The following is a 10809-nucleotide window of genomic DNA, read 5'->3' on the forward strand; positions in this document are numbered from 1 at the left end:
TTGATATGTCGTATTTTATACCATTTCCCACAACTAATATGGTTGATTTAGTATGTTTATTGAGTCGTTTTTGTATACAATTGGTGCATTTATAGTATTTGTTAGTGTTTCAGGCTACTTACAGGTATTTAAGAGTGAATCTGGAAAAAACGACATTATTGAGGTAGAATAATTGCTAACGGATGAATCCCTAAGCGTTTGGATGAAGATTGCAGAAAGTCAATAAAAATCAAATCTAGACAATGAAGAGTTGCCCCGCAACTAGTAGTTGCGCCGCAACAGAAAAACAGAACAGAATCGTTGCCCTGCATCTCCTGTAATTGCCCCGCAGCACCTTCAGCTTTAAATCAATGGAAGTCAACAAGTCAACGCAATTCAGACTTAGTTGCCCCGCAACAAAAATACAGAGAGTTAAGTTGCCCCGCAACTGGGTCCGAATCTGCACTTTTTGGAAACTTATAAATAGCATGCTTTATCAATCCAAAACCCAAAACCCTATCTTTTGCTCTCCAACCGTTTTTGAAGCACTTTTTGAGGATTTTTCTTATATTCAACCATCTCTAAGGATTTCAAGCTCAATTAGATTATTTCCGTTATTCGTTTCCATTCCCTTGTATTCGGTAACGATGAATTCTTTTAATTTGATTTGTTATTCGTATTTTAATACGAGTGGCTAATCACCTTTTCATCCATCTTGATGGAGTAAGACAACATGTAAGGATTACACAATTTTTATAATTCAAGGCTGATTATATTTAACGTCACATCGTGATCTTAGAATATTTATTCTTTTTCATTTATCTTGAATTGGTTGGTAATATATATGAGTCTTTAATGGTAATTACTATTCGCATATATTTTTATTTCAATTGTTTGGGTAAAAATGTGTTGGATCTATGATGGGTACGGTAGATAACCATTCAAAGATAATAGGAGTAAATGTGTTAACGGTTGGGTACAATCGGTAGATGTAACTGTTATCTTAATAACCAAAACCATTGTTGAATTAGCAAATTTATAAAAGATGTCTTGGGGTACCGGTCTTTGTAATGGATTTAGTTCATACAAGAGAGTTAAAATCTTTCTATAATTTGATGGGTACGGGGTTGGTGCTTAATTTGAGTCTCGGTTATTTAATCAACTAAATTGAGTTTGAACTTCATTTTATATGCAATCCGAACATGTTGTTAAGCGAAATCAAGATGGGTGACCTTTAAATTATTGTTTAATACAACAAATCCTCTTTTCGATTAATCCTGAGGGATTACTAACTCTTTTACTAACTATTTGCAACGTGGCAATTCGGACACAAAACCCCCTTTTTATTTGAATCATTTCATTTGAACAATTGCTTACAAAAGTCCTTGTGTTAGACCTCGGATTTACCGAATTTACTATACTGCATGCGATCAGGTTCACTGTCGGTAAGTGTGTTGTAGTCAGTCTTTTCGTAATTCGTGTTTATAAATTCTATAACTCGATTTAACACATTTTTTGGCGCCGCTGCCGGGGACTTAAGTTTAAGTAGTTGTTTAATTTAGTGGTTCGACATTTGTAAGGAGCTAATTGCTTTATTAGATAGATCTTATTTTTATTTTTAACTTTATTTCTCTTTGTCCCAGGTGCGTTTAACGTTTTGTCTTGTGGTGATTGTGCATGTTCTTTGTAGTTGATGAACATAAGAGCTTCTGGCAGACCTTTGGTTAGTCCTCTATCAAACCCGGGAAAAGTTAGACGTTGCTTAGTGCAAAACAACAACGGAGCCCTCTACATCCAACAGGATAGATCAAGAAGCTGCAGAACAAGTCCAAAAGGACATTGATTTGGATCAATATTTTTCAAAGAAAGTTTCATCAGAAGGGATCCATTTCAGCACTAATTTCTTAGAAACAAGTGGTGTGCTCAAATCAGGTAATAGCTCAGAAAAAGAAGAAAAAGACAAGGATAAGACACCTATACCTGGTTCGATTATAATTCCAAGGGATAATAGAAATCAAGTGCATAATAGAAGAATAGGTGATCAGGCACAACCAGTTGATCCCAACAACCGCCCATATACCGGCTAACCGGGGTACTACTATTCGCTCTCCAGCTATCGGAGTAGATTTCTCTCTTAAGGGGAATCATTTAAAGAGCATTGAAGAAGAAAAGTTCGATGGAGTTAAAAACTGTGATCCATATGGCCATCTTGAGAGATTTGAAAAGATAAGCAGGTTATATCAGTATGGTGAAGGACGGGCCGATCCAGTGAAGCTTGAGCTCTTTCCACTTACTCTTTGTGGAGATGCAAAAGCTTGGCTCAAGGAACAACCAGATGATTTGTACTCTACATGGGCTGAACTTCGGGAAGGTTTTATTGATGAGTTCTATTCTGTAAGAACTCAAAGACAGCTGGAGAACCAGATTATTGCTTTCATGCAAGAAGCTGGTAAAGATGTGATTGATGCTTGGAAAAGATACAAGGAAATGCTCAGAAACTGTCCAGGGCATAATATGAATACTGAAGCAGTGGTTGAGATCTTCTATGATGGGTTACTGAGGAAATCTAAAAGGGAGCTTGCAGGTGCCTTTGGAGATAGTTTGAATAATGTTTCCCCAAGTGAAGGCTACAAGATCCTCGATTACATGGCTAAGGAGTTTTCAACCCGTGAAGGAACTCATAGTAAGCGATCTGTGAGTAAGACTGTTGCTAAGGTTGAGAGTGGTGAAGAGTCAAGGTTAGTTGCTGAAGTTAAGGCACTCTCAAAGCAAATGAATGAGAGGTTTGACATCCAAGATGCAAGGTTTCAAAGCATTAAGAGAATGTAAAGATCACAGCGGATGGATGTGACTGCTGTGGAGATATGCACTACTCAGAAGAAAGCCCGAACAAGCCGGCTCAGGAAGTTAGTTATGTTCAAAATCAGCAGCAGCGAAACTACAACCATAACACCGGTTATCAAAACCTGCAATCAGGTACTTCTTATCCCTCATCTTCATTTAATACTAACACCTATGGGTTTGGTGGCAATAGGTTCAGCAGGTTTAGCAATCAGCAAAATGCGAACGCTGAATTGAGAGAAATCATGAATGACTTGATCAGTGCTCAGAAAGCAACCAACGAGAAAGTGGAAGAACAATCCAAGAAGATTACTTCTGCATGGGATTCTATGACTACTCGTTTGGATGGTTTGAATCATAAGTTGGAGCAAAGTACAAAGAGCACTCACGCTACATTTCAAGATATAGAAGCTAAGCTCGAAAGGCTAGGAAATTCTAACAGGCAGCCCGGTACACTACCGAGCAATACTCAACAAAATCCTAAGCATCAGCAGAATAACCAAGGATCGGGATCGAAGTACAGCCATCCGAATGTTCGAAACGAGCAAGTGAATGCAATCACAATAAGAGCAGGTAATACTTATAATTCTGCAAATCCTTTACCTAGTGATATTACTCCTCTTGCGCAGGTTGAAGCTGATGAAGCTGTTGATGATGAGATTGAGATGGAGCCGAACCCAGCCGTGAAGACACCGACCGTTCCATCCAAGACTGTTGAGAAGACTACTTTTGAGAAACCACCGGTTACGCCGTATCAACTGAAGATACCGTTTCCTCAACGATTGTGGAAAGCGATGATCAAGGAGAATTTCAAGAAGTTTGTTGATTTGATCCAAAATGTTAACATTACTATTCCTTTAGTTGATCTTCTTGCAGGTATGCCAAACTATGCAAAGTTTCTAAAGGAACTCATCTCGGACAAGAAGAAGTTAGAAGAAGCAAAGACAGCTGTAATGAGTGTCGAGGTGTCAACTATCATCAAGAATGAGATTCCTCCTAAGTTGGAAGATCCAGGGAGTTTTCTTATCTCCTGTTCTTTTGGTGCTATATTGTATAAGGCACTAGCCGATCTAGGCGCTAGCATTAACTTAATGCCTTATTCTGTTTACAAAAAGTTGTCGTTAGTTGCATTGACCCCTACCCGCACGAGTATTAGGCTCGTGAATCCATCATTCCAATATCCCATGGGGATAGCGAAAGATTTGCAGATTAAGGTGGGTCATATGATTTTTCTGGTTGATTTTGTTATTCTCGAAATGGAGGCGGATGTTAATGTCCCTCTGATTCTCGGCCGACCATTCCTCATGACCGCGGATGCTATCATCCAGGTTAAAGATAAGGAGATTTCCTTAGGCGTCGCTGATGACAGGGTTATTTTTGATGTTGATAGAGCTCTCAAGCACCCTTACTCGTGTGATGAGTCTTGTTTCAGGATTGATGTTGTTGAAGAGGAAGATGCTTTGGAAAAGGAGCTCATGGATTTCTTGGATACGGAAGAAGGTGAAGCATTGCTAGCTTGCAGTGAAGAAGAACAAGAATTGGTTGGTGAGATGGTGCAAGAGATCATGGCATTGAGTATTGATAAAACGCCACTGGAAGATGAAACTTTTGAAGAAATCACCATTAGTGGTAGCACACGGGTGCTAACCTCGGTAGAGAATCCTCCTATCGATTTGGAACTCAAACTGCTTCCGGACCATCTCGAATATGCATATCTTGAAGGTACATCTTTCTTACCTGTTGTTATTTCATCTTCTTTGATGGAGGATTAAAAATCTAGACTTGTTACCGTCTTGAAGGCCCATAAAAAGGCCTTTGCATGGAAAATTTCCGATATTCCGGGTATAAGTCCAGAATTTTGCAAGCACACCGTAAATTTTGTTGATAATGCTAAACCGGTTGTGCAAAGACAACGGAGATTAAATCCAAACATAAAAGATGTTGTAAAAAAGGAGATTATAAAGTTACTTGATGCGGGAATCATATTCCCTATTTCGGATAGTTCATGGGTAAGTCTGGTACATTGTGTACCTAAAAAGGGTGGGTTGACTGTTGTCTTGAATGATAAAAATTAATTAATTTCCACTAGAACTGTCACGGGGTGGAGGGTATGTATTGATTATCGGAAACTGAATGATGCAACCCGCAAGGACCATTTTCCATTGCCCTTTATTGATCAAATGCTTGAACGACTAGCCGGTAACGAGTATTTTTGCTTTTTGGATGGGTTTTCCAGGTACTTTCAAATACCCATAGACCCTAAAGACCAAGAGAATACCACTTTTACTTGTCCCTTTGGCACTTATGCCTATAGGAGGATGCTGTTTGGTCTTTGTAATGCCCCAAAAACTTTTCAAAGGTGTATGATTGCCATTTTCAAGATATGATTGAAACTTCCATAGAGGTTTTCATGGATGACTTGTGAGTCTTGATAAAATGCTTAAGAGATGTGAGAGGGCACACTTGGTCTTGAATTGGGAAAAGTGTCACTTTATGGTTAAGGAGGGTATTGTGTTGGGACACAAAGTTTCTAAGGCGGGGTTAGAGGTTGATAAAGCAAAAATTGATGTGATAGCTAAGTTACATGATATAACACGATTTCTGCTCTGGATTCGATCTCAACAATGGCAGATCAAGTGTGTTTAGTGTATGTGATTTCTAGAGAGAGAGAGAGAGATTGGAACGAGTTGTAGTATTAAGTGTGTGTTAAAATGGAATTATGGCTTACGATTTCTAATGTGTTGAGGGTATTTATACTCTAATTCTACAATTATCCTTATTGTCATATCTAACCCCTCAACATTAGAAATCATTTCACCATGTCTTAAAAACAATTAAGTCCACTAACTTCAATTACAATTTATCACTATTTTTGTATTTCTAACATTCTCCCCCTTAGTGATATATTGTAATGAATGAAATACGTGTTATTTTGTCTTGTAGGAATTAAGTTGATGAGCCCGATGGTGAAGACAATTGGTGTGATGAAATAAGTCTTCAAAGCTTTCTCATCGTCTTTGGAGAATCTTGAATCAATCTTGTTCTTGGACTTCTCGAAGTTAAAACATAATGAAATTCTCAATGTTCTTTTTGAACAGAGAATAAAATGAATGAGTCTAGAATCTTTGAATATTCTTGAACCATGAATCAGAGTTGTCTTTTGAAGTGCGGAAGGTATAAATTAGGCTTTGGTTCTTCAATCTTCGATTCTCGAATGAAAATTTGTTTTCTTGAAATGAAGTATCAAAATGAAGTATCAAAAACTTGTACTCTCCTCCTTGATGTATACTTTGGAGCTTCTAGATCAAGTATTATCATATGACTTTGAAGATCATGAATGAAATGTGTTGATGAAGACTCTTTTGAACCTTTACTTCTTTGTCTTGAATCTTCCAATCAATCTTTTAACTTTTGTAACTTTGATCTTTGTCATTTTTGACTTAAACACTTTTGGAGAGTAAACACTTGAATAAAATTTAACTAACTTTCTTATGAATAAATCATGCTCCCCCTCAATTCATGAGTATAAGCATTTTGGAGCATCTTTGAACAATATCCTATTTTCGATCTCATCCTTATCTTTGTAATCATCTTTTCAAGTCAAGAACTCAATTCTAAAAATGAACAACTCAAATCTAAAAATCTGAGCTCAATTGACCGAATTTCCTTGCAAATTTTTCACTAATCCCATACATTCTTCACTCTAAATATTCTCTCTTATTGTTAACCTTAACCTCCATACACTCACTACAACCTTCTTACTAACTTCATGTTTCAAGCTCAAAGGTTTCCTTTCTCAATCAATCATAATCCTTTTCTCCCCCTCATAATGACAAAGTTGGGAACCAATGTCATTATGCAAACATTGATTGATAAACCGATAAGAAAAATGACAAGTGAAAACTAGAATTGCATGAAGAAATAGCAATCATCAACACATCAACCCAAACCGTTAGCCCAACCCAAAGAATCCTAAGGGTAACTAAAATGTAAGGTTGAAGTTGTAGGTACAAACGTTATAGTATGGTGTTGGTGGTTTTTGTGTTTGTGAGATGAGAAATGGAAAAACCGGATAAGGATGATCCGTTAACATGTTCAAAAATCAAAAGGATTAATGAAATGACCGAAAGAAATGTATGACATTTTTCGGATTTCCTATGTATCATTGAATTATGCACAAAGCAATTTTCTAACATAGTTCGGTCTTGTAGCTTTTCAACTATGAGATTGCTTCAAAGAATATAAATCCTGGTCAGTGTCACCTAAGGCGTTCGATAACCACAATCTATTATCCTTAAAGACTTTTAGGTAACATCCGAGGTCACAGTTAGACTTCTCGTTTACTCAAAAATTACACAAGTGCAATTATGAGACCTACGTTCAACGTTGAAAAAGATGTTAGCATTGGTAAAAAATACACAAGTGTAATTATGAGACCTACGTTCAAAAACTACACAACCAAGAATTCTTTGATGTAGCTTTCGAAATGAGACAAATATTATCGGTTAGTTGGTTATCATCGAGATTGACGGTAAAAAGGTTATCATCGCGGTCGCCACACAGAATGTCAACTCCATCTAGAGTTTGAACTTTGCAAAGAGATTGTCGAAAAAGAACTTGAAGATTGTTGTCACAGAATTGTCCAACACTGAACAAGTTATGACATAATCCTTCAACATAGTGAACTTTCTTAATGACAATTCCATTGCGTTCAATATCACCATAGCCTAAGATAGGAGCGAAATTGTTGTTACCAAATCGAACAGTTCCCATGAATCGTTCGATAAAGTTCTTGAGCAATGCTTTATTGCCAGTCATGTGTTTTGAACACCCGGAATCGAGTATCCAAACACAGATCTGCAGTCAAAGAAATTTAACCGACTTTAGGTACCCACTTGAAGACGGGTCCTTTGTGGTTAGTTAACACAGGCAGGGTATATAACTTAGGAACCGCATACAAACATGCTTTAGAATCAACATACGCATTAACAATCACATTATCAACAAGCACATTTGGATTAAACATACGAACATTAAAACACGAATCAAAAGTAACATGTCTACTAGCATTCAAACCATACACACGAGAATTAACATTGTTTACAACATCACAAGGCATAGCCTTGGCACCATTAACATTGTTTTTCAAAGAGGATTTAAAAGATAAATTGTTTGACACATCAGAAACAAGTTTCTTCTTACTACCCGCTTTTCTCCTTTGCCTTTTCTTCCTTTTCTTAACTTTAGTGATCTTAGGTACTAAAGACTTAGCTACCCATTTAGACTCACTAATCAAGCTCTTTCCACCTGTTGGATTGACACTAAGAACATGTAGCAACACGATTTTATCATTTGAATTGACATCAACAATGGCGTTTGGTTAGTGTGTGTGTTCTTGGTGTTTGTGTGTGTTTTGAGAGAGAATTTGGATCAAGAGTGTGTAATTCAGGTGTAATGGTATGTGAAATTAAGTGTTAAGTGTTATGTGTTGTTGATTTCTAAGGGATTGAGGGCTATTTATAGTCTAAACAAACTAACAATACTAATTATCACAATTAGCCCCTCAACCTTAGAAATCATCAACTCATGACTTAACAACAAGTAAGTCCATAACTTAAATTACAATGTATCACTACTTTTGGATTTCTAACATTCTCCCCCTTAATGATATATTGTAAGGTCTGAAGTACGTGTTGTTTTGTCTTGTAGGAATGAATTTGATGAGCCTGGTGATGAAGACAATTGGTGAGTTGAAACAAGCCTTCAAAGCTTTCTCATTGTCTTTGGAGAACTTGATTCAGTATTGGTCTTGGACTTCTTGATGTTAAATCATTTGTCGATTCTCAATGTTCTTTTTGAACAGAGAATGATGAGTGTGTGTGAATTAAATCTTCGAGGATTGTTGAATCAAATATTAGAGTTGTCTTTTGAAATGCGAAAGGTATGAATTTGTCTTGAATTCTTCAATCTTCGAATCTTGAAGTCTTTTGAATGACTTTTCAGAAACATGTACTCTCCCCCTTGATGTGTGCAATGTAGTTTTTGGTAAAGTGTTGTTGTATGACTTGAAGATCTTTAATTTGATGAAGACTCTTTTTGAAGCTTTTCTTCTTTTGTCTTGAATCTTCAGCCTTTTGTCCTTTGAAGCTTTGATCTTTGTCACATCGTCTTGAACACTTTTGAGAGTAAACATTTCAAAAAGGTTTTGGAAATTCTTTTATGAAAGTAATCATGCTCCTCCTCAATTCATGAGTAATCACAGTCTTTGATTGGAGCATTTTTGAACTTTTTGTAACATCTTGAGTGAGCATCCTTTCATTATTGATCTTGATCTTCTTATCCTTAAAATCATTCTAATTTCTTCCCCAATCAAAAATCAATCATACTATTTTCTCCCCCTCATAATGACAATGTTGGGAACCAATATCATTATGCAAACATTGATTGAATAGAATGTAAAAAGAAATCAAAAGAACCATAGCTCAATGGTGTTTACACAAAGATATATGAACTAACAACTCATCAACCCAAACCATTAATCCAACCCAAATAACCCTATGGGTGACTAAAATGTAAGGTTGAAGTTGTTGTTATAAGCATTTTATTATGGTGTTGGTGTTTTCTGTGTTGGGGTGATGAGAAAAGAAACCGGATAAGAATGATCCGTTTGCATTCAAAAATCGAAAGGATTAATGAAATGACCGAAAGAAATGTATATCATTTATCGGATTTCCTATGTATCATTGAGAAATGCACAAAGCAAACCTCTAACATAGTTTGGTCTTTTGGCTTTCCAACCACAAGATTGCTTCAAAGAATGTAAACCATGGTCAGTGTCACCTAAGCGTTCGATAACCATGTTCTACTATCCTTAAAGACTTTTTAGGAAAAATCCAAGGTCACAATAGACTTCTTGTTAACTCAATAATTACAAAAATGCAATTATGAGACCTACGTTCAAAGCTGGAAATGATGTTAGCAATGGTAGGATTTCCATTTGATCATCGTGAAATATCATATAAGATATCACTACAAATGTTCCGGCTATATCACAAAGATAAGCATGTATATCACAAAGATATGACGCAAATGTGTCCTAAAGAATGAATAACGATCAAATTAATGATCAATCATGAGAGCTCTAGACACAAAGTGATCAAATGAAGTCGGGGACTGGAGCAGAGTGTCACCCTTTTTCAATATTAACGTCTTCCAAATGAAGAGTCAATGGAAATGAGAAAATCTCCGTGAGAAGTAAAACAAGCATTTGTTAAGAAACACTTGAGTGGTTAGGCAAAGATGTGCATTGCCTCATTGGGTCCATGAAGGCTTCTTCAATAGCGAGATATCAACAAATGACATCTGATAGAAATGTGTTTTACCCGGCGATTTGAGAATTTTAGGGAAGGGTATCAATTCTTTTAACCCTTTCTCTCACAACATTATCACCATAACCTCTCACTTTTCGACTTTACTCCCTCCAACTTAGTTGCACAAATTCATCATCACTCAAAAATACCCTCACTATCTAATGAAAGAAGTGAATACTCCGGGGTTAGAACTCATCGGCGATGATGAAATTCATGGAGTAGAATTTTTTGAAAAAAAAACCTAGTCGCTCATGTGCAAACTAAACAGCGAACTTCCTTTGAAAAAATCATCAAATGTGAAAAAAAATGTTTAAACTACACATTTGAAGTTTGAAAGAGATTTGAAATCACAAACTCCCCCTTAATCTATGCAAAGATAGATCAAAAAAAATTTCCATAGAAAAGGTGGAGCAAAAATGATTTGTGGGAGATCACAACAAGTTTATGAAGAGTGAACTCAATCAATTGTTCAATATGAGACAACTCAGGAGTACACAAAGGCGTTCAATCCTTTGCTTCTCATATCAACAATTGAGAGTTTTTTGAAACAGGTGTAACAAAATTGCAATTAACATCTTGTACTACACATATACATTCATATAAGACCATTTGGAAGTAC

General features: G+C 36.5%; 1 protein-coding gene across 1 annotated transcript; it reads left to right on the forward strand.

The window, feature by feature from the left end:
* The first annotated feature begins 2843 nt into the window (after window positions 1-2843).
* Window positions 2844-4592, forward strand: LOC122584853. The gene is made up of 3 exons (XM_043756927.1): window positions 2844-3637; window positions 3697-3748; window positions 3879-4592. The coding sequence occupies exons 1-3, from the start codon at window positions 2844-2846 to the stop codon at window positions 4590-4592; spliced, it is 1560 nt and encodes a 519-aa protein (XP_043612862.1).
* Window positions 4593-10809: the final 6217 nt, after the last annotated feature.

Source organism: Erigeron canadensis, chromosome 1 (genome assembly GCF_010389155.1).
Source record: "Erigeron canadensis isolate Cc75 chromosome 1, C_canadensis_v1, whole genome shotgun sequence".
In the NCBI taxonomy this organism is placed as follows: Eukaryota; Viridiplantae; Streptophyta; class Magnoliopsida; order Asterales; family Asteraceae; genus Erigeron; species Erigeron canadensis.